A 15,489-nucleotide genomic window follows, 5' to 3' on the forward strand; every position below is an offset into this window, starting at 1 on the left:
ACCATGGCGTTACTCTACCACTGAGTTAAAAGGGCCGTCTTGATTTAATTCCTGACTGAGTCGATAGGTAAATCAAATATATATATATATTAAATATATATACAATAGACGCATAGTGGTTAGTAGCTCATTTCGCAACTAGAAGCGAGAATCGATAACTTAACTTATCAATCCATCGTCTAATTAGGGAAGAAAGATGGATTCTGTCTGACTTTCTTGGGTTAGTGTTAGATAGGGACACTACTATTTCTTAACAATGAGATGAGGCAATCTATTAAGTAAAGTAAAAAAAACGAAACTTAACCCTCTTTTTATTTTTTTCTGTCAGACCAATCACTTCTTTAAAAGATTTTATACTAGACTTTTTTTCGATTTTTTTTTTTTTTTCATATTTCCACTTCAAATATAAAAAGAAAATATATCGATTTTTTTTATAGAATTGTGATTAGAATATGAATATAAATGTAAAATAAAAAAATGATATAGAATGCTATAGAAAAAAATAAAAAATCTTATAAGCTAGTCATACCATTTGATTATATTGACAATTTTAAAAAACTGATCATACTATGATCATAGTATGATGGCGGTTGAGCAAGTATGCCCCCATCGTCTAGTGGTTCAGGACATCTCTCTTTCAAGGAGGCAGCGGGGATTCGACTTCCCCTGGGGGTAGGGTACTACGAAAGGAAGTTGATCATGGATTATCCATAAAGTTCGAATAGATTCTTCCTGGGTCGATGCCCGAGCGGTTAATGGGGACGGACTGTAAATTCGTTGGCAATATGTCTACGCTGGTTCAAATCCAGCTCGGCCCAATAATTCGCTGTCTACATAACCTTTTTTGTTTTGCATAATTGACAGAGAAGGGTAAGAAAAAAGTCAAATATCTGGGTATATTTCGACTTTACTTTTTTCTTTATTTCTTGTGGCTCGTTACTTTTTGTTTCCATAAAAAATTACAATAAAAAATAGATTATCAATCGATTTTAGAATAATGCAAGGATTACTAGTAATCGGCCTTGATATCACTTTAGTGATATCCATATAGATATCAATATATTACTTGTGATTTTCTTTGTTACAAAACACTAATTTGAATCTAAAATTGAAATGATTATGATGAAATCATAAGAAGGAATATGTAAGCTACCCGCTTTATTTCCATGGGATTGTAGTTCAATTGGTCAGAGCACCGCCCTGTCAAGGCGGAAGCTGCGGGTTCGAGCCCCGTCAGTCCCGGCGGATTCAATTAAAAAAAAAGACATAAACTCCCCTTTTTGTTTCTGGGCAAGGGGATCAAAATGGTTTCGGTTATCTTTTTGTTTTATTTTCTTTTTCATCAAGCAAAAGAAAGGGGTATTTCTTTTGCACCAATTTAAAGACATATGTAAATTAGTATAATTATAATTATTGAGAGCATTCACCACTTCAAGAACGAGATACTGTATGGGGTTTCCTCTTTTTGTCAATTAATCTCCCATTAACTCGTGTAGGAAAATAAAATAGGATAGCGTATAATACGTTTGCCAAGAGTACCTATATATACTTTTGTTTCTATGAAGTCAAGGAAGTGAAAATAGTTCGAATCCAACCAAGTAAAGAGGATGTTTCAAAAAAAAAGATCAAATTAGTCTTCCCTAATGAATATGCTCTTTTTAAAGATTAGAGTCGATGTCGAAGAAAAACTCGTAAGAAAATTTAATATAGTTAATTTTTTGGAATATTTTCGTTTTTTTTTTTCGGGACTCGTCTTTATCACATTTCCTTTGTTTTACAAAAAGATCATAGACCCTTACAAAAACAAAATTTTGAAAATTTCAAATTGAAATTTCGTACTTGTTTTCTCTATTTGATTTCTATTGTTTATTTAAGGTTCTTTAGAAACTCTTTTTATAAACAATCGAAGTATAAAAGGTTTTTTATGATATTTCATCAGATGATTGTACAAGGAAAGTACTAGGTTGTAGAAAAGAAAGCGGTGAAAAAGAATCATAAATAAATAGTTTTTTATTGGATCAGGAATCTCATTATGTATTCGGTGTGGATAAAAGATCTTCCTATGTTATACTATTAAATTCTTGACGATGAATCGATTTTATAGCTCCGATATTGTTATTCATGATATTTCTTTCATTCGATATCATCGAAATCTAATTCATCTGAGTGAGTTTACAAGCGAAAGATTTCTCATCTCTATGGGATTAAATCCCGAGATATTCCAAAGAAAAAAAAATAAATAATAAACGATTTAATTATGGAAGTCAATATTCTTGCATTTATTGCTACTGCACTCTTCATTCTCGTTCCTACTGCTTTTTTGCTTATAATTTACGTAAAAACGGTTAGTCAAAATAATTAATTTGAATACAATTTGACTATCAATGACAAAAAGGATGTCAATTTCTCGTCTTAAATGAAAGGAATGCATTAGATTCAGTAGTATCCTAAGGGGCCCGCTAGTATGGTAGAAAGAGATCTCTTTCTACCATACTAGCCATTATGGTTATTGTAATGTATAAAGATACAAGTGAAATATCTTAATATAAAGGAATCCACCCATATCTCTCTTTTTCTTTATAAATGTAAATATAAATTAATATAGAATATGAAATCTATGTACATACTTTCTCAATTTCATTTGTTTGTTTGATCCATTTAATACGGATAATCCGAATTCGATGGAAACCTCTTGAGATTTCGAAAGGGGGTTATCCCATGAATGGTTAACGGTATAAACTCTGATATCAAAAAATAAAATGAGTCAATAAAACAAAACATAAATCCAATTTCTAAAAAAGATCTTAAAAAAAATTGCCGGCCGGTCTAGAAAACTAAAACAATTGATACAGGTTGATAGAGTTTGATTATTATCGCAATTAGGAGTACTTCTAGAGTCCACTTCTTCCCCACACTACGAGAGAGAGGGAAAATGTAAAAACTACCATTAAACCAGCCCATGCGAGACTTACTATATCCATGTGAATTCTGTCCCCTATGAATATGAAGAAACTTTTCCATTATTGTTCACTAATAATAGTGAAATCACTGGTGCGAGTCAAAAAAAGGGAGAGATATTTGGTCACCATTGATGAACTACTCCAAAAAATCCACTTATCTTATACTGAGTTATCTTAATTATAGAATTTCTAGTAGAATCGACAAGATGTAAACACAAGTAAACAGATACTTTTCGAAGTATCCAAAAAATCTGACTCATATGTAGAAAGAATAATCTTTTTTCTTTCTTTTATCGTTTTTTATTTTTATTTGAAGTAAAACGAAAGGCAATTCTTCATCTAATCTAATATTGATTGAATGTCTGAGCATTCCGACACTTTCATGAGTCTATATCCAAAGTATCTTAGATCCTTTCCAAAACTATTAATTTAATTCCCTCTCTGCCTATCCAATCTAATGGATTTCCCTCCACTCGTTTTAGTTTTCCTCTAATCTGATAGGTAAAACTTTAGGTTAGAGAATAGAACCTCGAGAGCCAGGGGCTTAGAATCACGAAAAGAAAGTATCAAGAGTCTTTTCCTACGTTTGTTATAGTTTTATAACAGGAGATTTCAAGTCTCCTGTTGAGGCGGCACCCGGATTTGAACTGGGGAAAAAGGATTTGCAGTCCCCCGCCTTACCACTCGGCCATGCCGCCAAAATGATTTGTACTAGATTCAAATTTTCTCTTGTTTTTTTTCAACTCCGAAAAAAATATAGATTTTCAGTCACAAAATATAGAATCTAGTACAAATCAGAACCATTAACTATTGACTGTAAATTCATGACCTTTTTTGAATTCAAATTTACATTTTTTATTTCTAATAATATAAGATAAGAAAATCATTAGAAATAGATTTATAACTAATCTATTTTGAGTTTTTTCAATTAAAAAGAAATCTTCTTCCATTTGAATTATAACACTAATAATGAGTATATGTAAACCCCAGAATCAGAACATACGTTACCTTGTATAGCTCTATAATGGGGTATTTTATCTCTCTAGGGATGCTTTTGAGGAGTAATTCTCAATAAATTTTTGTATTGAAATTTTTCATTGAATACATTGAAAAAATTTTTAATTTTTGGTAGAGCACAGCATGTGCTGTTCCAAATAGAACTGTACCACAATAAAAGAAGAAAAAGAGACATATATATATACCTGTGCATTCTTTTTTATTTTAATAATAATTAAAATTAATAAATAAAAAAACATACGTTTTCTTACCTACTTCAATTCAATGATATTCTAAATATTCTATTCAAAATAGGTAAAAATCCATCTTTTTTCTGCAACTATTTTTTTGAACAATGAAATACAAATACATGAAAAAGTAAAGTGTTTAAAAAAAGTTTTCTATTTCTTATATGTTTATCTGCTCGAACAGATCCTATCATGAATACCGTTTTTTATGGTATGCGATCGAATTGGAATATGTAATATCATAGGTGAAAATGAAATTACTTTTTTTCTAGTCGTTACAAAACTCCATAAGTTCCAGCGGTATTTCTAAATTCTGTTCCATTCGGATCTCTTTCTTATAAAAAAAATTCCAATTGAATCTAGTCTCCGTTCATACGGATTTCATACATTCCATATATCTTGGAGTTGGATAAAATTTCATGTGATTCAGTAAACAGAATAGAAATTCCATTATTGCTAGATCGAATTCTATCTATATGATTCGGTGAAGAATGAGATATGGGATTTTTAAAATAAACGGATAAATGATAAATTCAAAAAAGATGCTCGGGGATGGAAAAGAGGGAACATCTACAATACCCGGATTTAATCAGATACAATTTGAAGGGTTTTATCGGTTTATTGATCAGGGTTTAATAGAAGAACTTTCGCAATTTCCAAAAATTGAAGATATAGATCACGAAATTGAATTTCAATTATTTGTGGAAACATATCAATTGGTAGAACCTCTGATAAAAGAACGAGATGCTGTCTATGAATTACTTACATATTCTTCTGAATTATATGTATCCGCGGGATTAATTTGGAAAACCAATAGGAATATGCAAGAACAAAGAATTTTTATTGGAAACATTCCTTTAATGAATTCCCTTGGAACTTCTATAGTAAACGGAATATACCGAGTTGTGATCAATCAAATATTACAAAGTCCTGGTATCTATTACCAGTCAGAATTGGATCATAACGGGATTTCGGTCTATACCGGCACCATAATATCAGATTGGGGGGGCAGGCTAGAATTAGAGATTGATAAAAAAGCAAGAATATGGGCTCGTGTGAGTAGGAAACAGAAAATATCTATTCTAGTTCTATCATCAGCTATGGGTTCGAATCTAAGAGAAATTCTAGAGAATGTTTGCTACCCTGAAATTTTCTTATCTTTCTTAACCGATAAGGAGAAAAAAAAATTGGGTCAAAAGAAAATGCTATTTTGGAGTTTTATCAACAATTTTCTTGTGTAGGTGGGGATCCAACAAGAGATGCTTACTTATAAATCTGATCATATTAGAGCTCGCCAAGAAGTACTTGGTACCACTATCATTGGAGGAACAATACCTAAACCAGAAGATGCTCCAGAATCTTTTCGATTACTTGTTCGAGAACTACGATCTTTGGCTCTGGAACTGAATCTTCCTTGTATCTGAGAAGAATTTCCAGATTAATAGGAAGGAAGTTTAATCGGAATGAATCACAAATTTCTTATATGATCGATCGGTATAAACATCAACAACTCCGAATTGGATTAGTTCTCCTCAGCAAATAAGTGCTTGGGCCACTAAAAAAATACCTAATGGGAGATAGTTGGAGAGGTGACAAAACCCTATACTTTCATTACAAAACCAATAAACCGGAAAAAGATGGATTATTGTTGAAAGGATTTTTGGGCCTATAAAGAGTGGAATTTGCGCTTGTGGAATTATCGAGTGATCGGAGATGAAAAAGAAGACTCGCAATTTTGTGAACAATGTGGAGTTGAATTTGTGATTCTCGGATACGAAATATCAAATGGGATACATAAAACTGACATGTCCTGTAACTCATGTATGGTATTTGAAACGTCTTCCTAGTTTATTGCGAATCTTTAGATAAACCTCTTAAAGAATTAGAAGGTCTAGTATACTGCGATGTGTGATTGATCGAAATTTTTATTTTAAGAATGAAAACTCCATCCCCTTCAATCAACGATGCACGGCCCCGACATGTGGTGAAAGCCAACCTAAGCCGTACATGATTCAGGACGGCGTGGGGTAGAGAGCATAAAAAAGCCAATTGCGATGAACTCAAAAGACGAATATGGGTGTCATTATCCGGGACCACACTTAACAAACGCTTGGGTCTATGAAATGAAAGGTGGGAGTCGAGATATCTGTCTACTTCTTATCAATGGACGTTCGTCGCCCTTAAGATCGGCTTCGTGACGGGAAGGTCGCGACTGAAACTTTGGAGGGAAGGAGATTTTAGACTGAAATCGACCATAGACAATCGCCCCTTGTATTTGGGAGTATTGAATACACAACAAGTCTGAGCTTCATGTTACTCTTTTCAAGAGACATGTCAGATCGAGGGCATCCCAAATTGATTGAAGGGGGAGAGTTTATCATTTAAAAATAAAAATTTCGATCAAATCACACATCGCAGTATACTAGACCTTCTAATTCTTTAAGAGGTTTATCTAAAAGATTCGCAATATAACTAGGAACGTTTCAAATACCATACATGAGTACAGGACATGTCAGTTTTATGTATCCCATTTGATATCTTCGTATCCGAGAATCAACAAATTCAACTCCACATTGTTCACAAAATTGCGAGTCTTCTTTTTCATCTCCGATCACTCGATAATTTCCACAAGCGCAAATTCCACTCTTTATAGGCCCAAAATCCTTTCACAAAATAATCCATCTTTTCCGGTTTATGGTTTTGTAATGAAAAGTATAGGGTTTTGTCACCTCTCCAACTATCTCTCCATTAGGTATTTTTTTAGTGCCCAAGCACTTATTTGCTGAGGAGAAACTAATCCAATTCGGAGTTGTTGATGTTTATACCGATCGATCATATAAGAAATTTTGTGATTCATTCCGATTAAACTTCCTTCCTATTAATCTGGAAATTCTTCTCAGATACAAGGAAATGATTCAGTTCCAGAGCCAAAGTCGTCGTAGTTCTCGAACAAGTAATCGAAAAGATTCTGGAGCATCTTCTGGTTTAGGTATTGTTCCTCCAATGATAGTGGTACCAAGTACTTCTTGGCGAGCTCTAATATGATCAGATTTATAAGTAAGCATCTCTTGTAGGATCCCCACCTACACAAGAAAATTGTTGATAAAACTCCAAAATAGCATTTTCTTTTGACCCAATTTTTTTTTTCTCCTTATCGGTTAAGAAAGATAAGAAAATTTCAGGGTAGCAAACATTCTCTAGAATTTCTCTTAGATTCGAACCCATAGCTGATGATAGAACTAGAATAGATATTTTCTGTTTCCTACTCACACGAGCCCATATTCTTGCTTTTTTATCAATCTCTAATTCTAGCCTGCCCCCCCAATCTGATATTATGGTGCCGGTATAGACCGAAATCCCGTTATGATCCAATTCTGACTGGTAATAGATACCAGGACTTTGTAATATTTGATTGATCACAACTCGGTATATTCCGTTTACTATAGAAGTTCCAAGGGAATTCATTAAAGGAATGTTTCCAATAAAAATTCTTTGTTCTTGCATATTCCTATTGGTTTTCCAAATTAATCCCGCGGATACATATAATTCAGAAGAATATGTAAGTAATTCATAGACAGCATCTCGTTCTTTTATCAGAGGTTCTACCAATTGATATGTTTCCACAAATAATTGAAATTCAATTTCGTGATCTATATCTTCAATTTTTGGAAATTGCGAAAGTTCTTCTATTAAACCCTGATCAATAAACCGATAAAACCCTTCAAATTGTATCTGATTAAATCCGGGTATTGTAGATGTTCCCTCTTTTCCATCCCCGAGCATCTTTTTTGAATTTATCATTTATCCGTTTATTTTAAAAATCCCATATCTCATTCTTCACCGAATCATATAGATAGAATTCGATCTAGCAATAATGGAATTTCTATTCTGTTTACTGAATCACATGAAATTTTATCCAACTCCAAGATATATGGAATGTATGAAATCCGTATGAACGGAGACTAGATTCAATTGGAATTTTTTTTATAAGAAAGAGATCCGAATGGAACAGAATTTAGAAATACCGCTGGAACTTATGGAGTTTTGTAACGACTAGAAAAAAGTAATTTCATTTTCACCTATGATATTACATATTCCAATTCGATCGCATACCATAAAAAACGGTATTCATGATAGGATCTGTTCGAGCAGATAAACATATAAGAAATAGAAAACTTTTTTTTAAACACTTTACTTTTTCATGTATTTGTATTTCATTGTTCAAAAAAATAGTTGCAGAAAAAAGATGGATTTTTACCTATTTTGAATAGAATATTTAGAATATCATTGAATTGAAGTAGGTAAGAAAACGTATGTTTTTTTATTTATTAATTTTAATTATTATTAAAATAAAAAAGAATGCACAGGTATATATATATGTCTCTTTTCTTCTTTTATTGTGGTACAGTTCTATTTGGAACAGCACATGCTGTGCTCTACCAAAAATTAAAAATTTTTTTCAATGTATTCAATGAAAAATTTCAATACAAAAATTTATTGAGAATTACTCCTCAAAAGCATCCCTAGAGAGATAAAATACCCCATTATAGAGCTATACAAGGTAACGTATGTTCTGATTCTGGGGTTTACATATACTCATTATTAGTGTTATAATTCAAATGGAAGAAGATTTCTTTTTAATTGAAAAAACTCAAAATAGATTAGTTATAAATCTATTTCTAATGATTTTCTTATCTTATATTATTAGAAATAAAAAATGTAAATTTGAATTCAAAAAAGGTCATGAATTTACAGTCAATAGTTAATGGTTCTGATTTGTACTAGATTCTATATTTTGTGACTGAAAATCTATATTTTTTTCGGAGTTGAAAAAAAAACAAGAGAAAATTTGAATCTAGTACAAATCATTTTGGCGGCATGGCCGAGTGGTAAGGCGGGGGACTGCAAATCCTTTTTCCCCAGTTCAAATCCGGGTGCCGCCTCAACAGGAGACTTGAAATCTCCTGTTATAAAACTATAACAAACGTAGGAAAAGACTCTTGATACTTTCTTTTCGTGATTCTAAGCCCCTGGCTCTCGAGGTTCTATTCTCTAACCTAAAGTTTTACCTATCAGATTAGAGGAAAACTAAAACGAGTGGAGGGAAATCCATTAGATTGGATAGGCAGAGAGGGAATTAAATTAATAGTTTTGGAAAGGATCTAAGATACTTTGGATATAGACTCATGAAAGTGTCGGAATGCTCAGACATTCAATCAATATTAGATTAGATGAAGAATTGCCTTTCGTTTTACTTCAAATAAAAATAAAAAAAAAACGATAAAAGAAAGAAAAAAGATTATTCTTTCTACATATGAGTCAGATTTTTTGGATACTTCGAAAAGTATCTGTTTACTTGTGTTTACATCTTGTCGATTCTACTAGAAATTCTATAATTAAGAATAACTCAGTATAAGATAAGTGGATTTTTTGGAGTAGTTCATCAATGGTGACCAAATATCTCTCCCTTTTTTGACTCTGCACCAGTGATTTCACTATTATTAGTGAACAATAATGGAAAAGTTTCTTCATATTCATAGGGGACAGAATTCACATGGATATAGTAAGTCTCGCATGGGCTGGTTTAATGGTAGTTTTTACATTTTCCCTCTCTCTCGTAGTGTGGGGAAGAAGTGGACTCTAGAAGTAGAAGTACTCCTATTGCGATAATAATCAAACTCTATCAACCTGTATCAATTGTTTTAGTTTTCTAGACCGGCCGGCAATTTTTTTAAGATCTTTTTTTAGAAATTGGATTATTTTGTTTTGTTTATTGACTCATTTTATTTTTTGATATCAGAGTTTATACCGTTAACCATTCATGGGATAACCCCCTTTCGAAATCTCAAGAGGTTTCCATCGAATTCGGATTATCCGTATTAAATGGATCAAACAAACAAATGAAATGAGAAAGTATGTACATAGATTTCATATTCTATATTAATTTATATTTACATTTATAAAGAAAAAAGAGAGATATGGGTGGATTCCTTTATATTAAGATATTTCACTTGTATCTTTATACATTACAATAACCATAATGGCTAGTATGGTAGAAAGAGATCTCTTTCTACCATACTAGCGGGCCCCTTAGGATACTACTGAATCTAATGCATTCCTTTCATTTAAGACGAGAAATTGACATCCTTTTTTGTCATTGATAGTCAAATTGTATTCAAATTAATTATTTTGACTAACCGTTTTTACGTAAATTATAAGCAAAAAAGCAGTAGGAACGAGAATGAAGAGTGCAGTAGCAATAAATGCAAGAATATTGACTTCCATAATTAAATCGTTTATTATTTATTTTTTTTTCTTTGGAATATCTCGGGATTTAATCCCATAGAGATGAGAAATCTTTCGCTTGTAAACTCACTCAGATGAATTAGATTTCGATGATATCGAATGAAAGAAATATCATGAATAACAATATCGGAGCTATAAAATCGATTCATCGTCAAGAATTTAATAGTATAACATAGGAAGATCTTTTATCCACACCGAATACATAATGAGATTCCTGATCCAATAAAAAACTATTTATTTATGATTCTTTTTCACCGCTTTCTTTTCTACAACCTAGTACTTTCCTTGTACAATCATCTGATGAAATATCATAAAAAACCTTTTATACTTCGATTGTTTATAAAAAGAGTTTCTAAAGAACCTTAAATAAACAATAGAAATCAAATAGAGAAAACAAGTACGAAATTTCAATTTGAAATTTTCAAAATTTTGTTTTTGTAAGGGTCTATGATCTTTTTGTAAAACAAAGGAAATGTGATAAAGACGAGTCCCGAAAAAAAAAAAAAACGAAAATATTCCAAAAAATTAACTATATTAAATTTTCTTACGAGTTTTTCTTCGACATCGACTCTAATCTTTAAAAAGAGCATATTCATTAGGGAAGACTAATTTGATCTTTTTTTTTGAAACATCCTCTTTACTTGGTTGGATTCGAACTATTTTCACTTCCTTGACTTCATAGAAACAAAAGTATATATAGGTACTCTTGGCAAACGTATTATACGCTATCCTATTTTATTTTCCTACACGAGTTAATGGGAGATTAATTGACAAAAAGAGGAAACCCCATACAGTATCTCGTTCTTGAAGTGGTGAATGCTCTCAATAATTATAATTATACTAATTTACATATGTCTTTAAATTGGTGCAAAAGAAATACCCCTTTCTTTTGCTTGATGAAAAAAGAAAAATAAAACAAAAAGATAACCGAAACCATTTTGATCCCCTTGCCCAGAAACAAAAAGGGGAGTTTATGTCTTTTTTTTTAATTGAATCCGCCGGGACTGACGGGGCTCGAACCCGCAGCTTCCGCCTTGACAGGGCGGTGCTCTGACCAATTGAACTACAATCCCATGGAAATAAAGCGGGTAGCTTACATATTCCTTCTTATGATTTCATCATAATCATTTCAATTTTAGATTCAAATTAGTGTTTTGTAACAAAGAAAATCACAAGTAATATATTGATATCTATATGGATATCACTAAAGTGATATCAAGGCCGATTACTAGTAATCCTTGCATTATTCTAAAATCGATTGATAATCTATTTTTTATTGTAATTTTTTATGGAAACAAAAAGTAACGAGCCACAAGAAATAAAGAAAAAAGTAAAGTCGAAATATACCCAGATATTTGACTTTTTCTTACCCTTCTCTGTCAATTATGCAAAACAAAAAAGGTTATGTAGACAGCGAATTATTGGGCCGAGCTGGATTTGAACCAGCGTAGACATATTGCCAACGAATTTACAGTCCGTCCCCATTAACCGCTCGGGCATCGACCCAGGAAGAATCTATTCGAACTTTATGGATAATCCATGATCAACTTCCTTTCGTAGTACCCTACCCCCAGGGGAAGTCGAATCCCCGCTGCCTCCTTGAAAGAGAGATGTCCTGAACCACTAGACGATGGGGGCATACTTGCTCAACCGCCATCATACTATGATCATAGTATGATCAGTTTTTTAAAATTGTCAATATAATCAAATGGTATGACTAGCTTATAAGATTTTTTTTTTTTCTATAGCATTCTATATCATTTTTTATTTTACATTTATATTCATATTCTAATCACAATTCTATAAAAAAAAATCGATATATTTTCTTTTTATATTTGAAGTGGAAATATGAAAAAAAAAAAAAAATCGAAAAAAAGTCTAGTATAAAATCTTTTAAAGAAGTGATTGGTCTGACAGAAAAAAAATAAAAAGAGGGTTAAGTTTCGTTTTTTTTACTTTACTTAATAGATTGCCTCATCTCATTGTTAAGAAATAGTAGTGTCCCTATCTAACACTAACCCAAGAAAGTCAGACAGAATCCATCTTTCTTCCCTAATTAGACGATGGATTGATAAGTTAAGTTATCGATTCTCGCTTCTAGTTGCGAAATGAGCTACTAACCACTATGCGTCTATTGTATATATATTTAATATATATATATATTTGATTTACCTATCGACTCAGTCAGGAATTAAATCAAGACGGCCTTTTAACTCAGTGGTAGAGTAACGCCATGGTAAGGCGTAAGTCATCGGTTCAAATCCGATAAGGGGCTTTACTTTCTTAACTTTCTATTACTTCTTTAACTTTCTATATAGGAAAAATTTCATTCGAAAGTCTATAATTTCGAATTTTTTGAATTTCATTCTAATGAATTTCATTTTAATAATAACTAATAATAAAGTGAGAGAGTTTAATAATAACTAATAATAAAGTGAGAGAGTAATTTAGAAAATCAAATTGAACATTTTTATATTATAATACAATGAATAATAATAAGTCGGCTTTTGAATCGCCAAATAGATATTCGTTGTTTCCCTTTTTCGATAGATTAGAAATCAACAAATCCCAAAAGAAAAAGTAAGTGGACCTAACCCGTCGAATCATGACTATATCCACTATTCTGATATTCAAATTCGATAGAGATAAAATTGAAACAGTAGATTTGTTTTATTTCATATTTTTTTATTCGGAAATCTGTCGATATCTCTTATTTAATCTTCTTGTTTCTATATTTCATAGGAATATATTGCGTTCCTGCCTAGAGAAAGAAAGTCTTATTCCAAATTTTTAATACCTAAAGGGTATTTCAATATCTTGTTTTGATTCCAGAACATAACAAGAGCCTAAATTCTAGTTGTATAAGAATCAAATTGTATTAAGAATCAAAAAATCGAATCATAAAGAATGGCTTCAGATATCAATCAAATATTTCCATATTGATGCTTACAAGATGACAATGTAATGGGATGGAGGTGTAGGTGTGAGAAAGAAACTCTCATTTACAGTTTGCTATTATTTTATTTAAATATTGTATTGAATTAGATATAAATAATAAATTTTCCCTTTTTTTACCGGCATGGACATGTAGATATCAAATAAAATAGAAAAAAAGATTTCTTTATCTGAGTAATGAGTCATCTGACAATTCATGATTTAGATTCAACTACTTATTAAGAAACTAATAGCAAGAAGAAGAAACAATTTGAGTTGATGCGTTTACCTAAGTAAGGACCAATAAAATCAAATATTTTGATCTTCGAAACCAATTAAATGAAATTCTAAAGGTTAAATTTTATGGGGCAGTGCGCGAGAAATCAAATCATAAATAAATGATAGAATTTTGAGCGTCCTGAACATAATATATAACATTAAGATATATAAAGGTGTTCGGAAATGGTTGAAGTAGATGAATAGGAGGATCGCTATGACTATAGCCCTTGGTAAATTTACCAAAGACGAAAAAGATTTATTTGATATTATGGATGACTGGTTACGGAGGGACCGCTTCGTTTTTGTAGGTTGGTCTGGTCTATTGCTCTTTCCTTGTGCCTATTTCGCTTTGGGGGGTTGGTTCACAGGTACAACCTTTGTAACTTCATGGTATACTCATGGATTGGCTAGTTCCTATTTAGAAGGTTGCAATTTTTTAACCGCTGCAGTTTCTACTCCTGCTAATAGTTTAGCGCATTCTTTGTTGTTACTGTGGGGTCCTGAAGCACAAGGAGATTTTACTCGTTGGTGTCAATTAGGCGGTCTGTGGGCTTTTGTTGCTCTCCACGGTGCTTTCGCATTAATAGGTTTTATGTTACGTCAATTTGAACTTGCTCGATCTGTTCAATTGCGACCTTATAATGCAATCGCATTCTCTGGTCCAATTGCTGTTTTTGTTTCTGTCTTTCTAATTTATCCACTAGGTCAATCTGGTTGGTTCTTTGCGCCTAGTTTTTGGTGTAGCGGCTATATTTCGATTCATCCTCTTTTCCAAGGGTTTCATAATTGGACATTGAACCCATTTCATATGATGGGAGTCGCTGGTGTACTGGGCGCGGCTCTGTTATGCGCTATTCATGGTGCTACTGTAGAAATACTTTATTTGAAGATGGTGATGGTGTGCAAATACATTCCGTGCTTTTAACCCAACTCAAGCCGAAGAAACTTATTCAATGGTCACCGCTAACCGCTTTTGGTCACAAATCTTTGGGGTTGCTTTTTCCAATAAACGTTGGTTACATTTCTTTATGTTATTTGTACCAGTAACTGGTTTATGGATGAGTGCTCTTGGAGTAGTCGGTCTAGCTTTGAACCTACGTGCCTATGACTTCGTTTCCAGGAAATCCGTGCAGCGGAAGATCCGGAATTTGAGACTTTCTATACTAAAAATATTCTTTTAAACGAAGGTATTCGCGCTTGGATGGCGGCTCAAGATCAGCCTCATGAAAACCTTATATTCCCTGAGGAGGTTCTACCACGTGGAAACGCTCTTTAATGGAACTTTAGCTTTAGCTGGTCGTGACCAAGAAACCACTGGTTTCGCTTGGTGGCCGGGAATGCCCGACTTATCAATTATCTGGTAAACTATTGGGAGCTCATGTAGCCCATGCCGGATTAATCGTATTCTGGGCCGGAGCAATGAACTTATTTGAAGTGGCTCATTTTGTACCTGAAAAGCCCATGTATGAACAAGGATTGATTTTACTCCCCACCTAGCCACTTTAGGCTGGGGGTAGGTCCTGGGGGAGAAGTTATAGACACCTTTCCATACTTTGTATCTGGAGTACTTCACTTAATTCTTCTGCAGTTTTGGGCTTTGGCGGTATTTATCATGCACACTTCTGGGACCCGAAACTCTTGAAGAATCTTTTCCATTTTTCGGTTATGTATGGAAAGATAGAAATAAAATGACCACCATTTTGGTATTCACTTAATTTTGTTAGGTGTAGGTGCTTTTCTTCTAGTATTCAGGCTCTCTATTTTGG

General features: G+C 32.7%; 2 protein-coding genes and 3 non-coding genes across 5 annotated transcripts in view; 2 read left to right on the top strand and 3 right to left on the bottom strand.

Moving 5' to 3' along the window:
- Positions 1–35, bottom strand: part of TRNAT-GGU — a 72-nt gene extending 37 nt beyond the window's left edge. Inside the window, exon 1 of the tRNA in view lies at positions 1–35. This exon is cut by the window's left edge and continues 37 nt beyond it. This is a non-coding gene — a tRNA (tRNA-Thr).
- Positions 1–5,451, bottom strand: part of LOC125600242 (photosystem II D2 protein) — a 9,215-nt gene extending 3,764 nt beyond the window's left edge. Inside the window, exon 1 of the mRNA XM_048773074.1 lies at positions 1–5,451. This exon is cut by the window's left edge and continues 3,764 nt beyond it. The gene's annotated coding sequence lies outside the window, so the exon portion shown is untranslated.
- TRNAC-GCA lies at positions 3,588–3,658 on the bottom strand. The gene has a single exon. It is a non-coding gene; the product is annotated as a tRNA-Cys (tRNA).
- Positions 5,452–9,076: 3,625 nt separating the features above from the next.
- Positions 9,077–9,147, top strand: TRNAC-GCA. Its single transcript has one exon. It is a non-coding gene; the product is annotated as a tRNA-Cys (tRNA).
- Positions 9,148–13,919: 4,772 nt separating this feature from the next.
- Positions 13,920–15,083, top strand: LOC125600243 (photosystem II D2 protein-like; the record flags this gene model as incomplete). The annotated part of the gene is made up of 6 exons (XM_048773075.1): positions 13,920–13,953; positions 14,032–14,091; positions 14,173–14,310; positions 14,428–14,583; positions 14,768–14,850; positions 14,911–15,083. Coding segments are annotated over exons 1-6 (644 nt in total), but the record flags the coding sequence as incomplete, so codon positions are not given.
- Positions 15,084–15,489: the final 406 nt, after the last annotated feature.

The sequence above is a fragment of the Brassica napus genome, unplaced genomic scaffold (assembly GCF_020379485.1).
Source record: "Brassica napus cultivar Da-Ae unplaced genomic scaffold, Da-Ae ScsIHWf_2162;HRSCAF=2815, whole genome shotgun sequence".
Lineage (NCBI taxonomy): Eukaryota > Viridiplantae > Streptophyta > Magnoliopsida > Brassicales > Brassicaceae > Brassica > Brassica napus.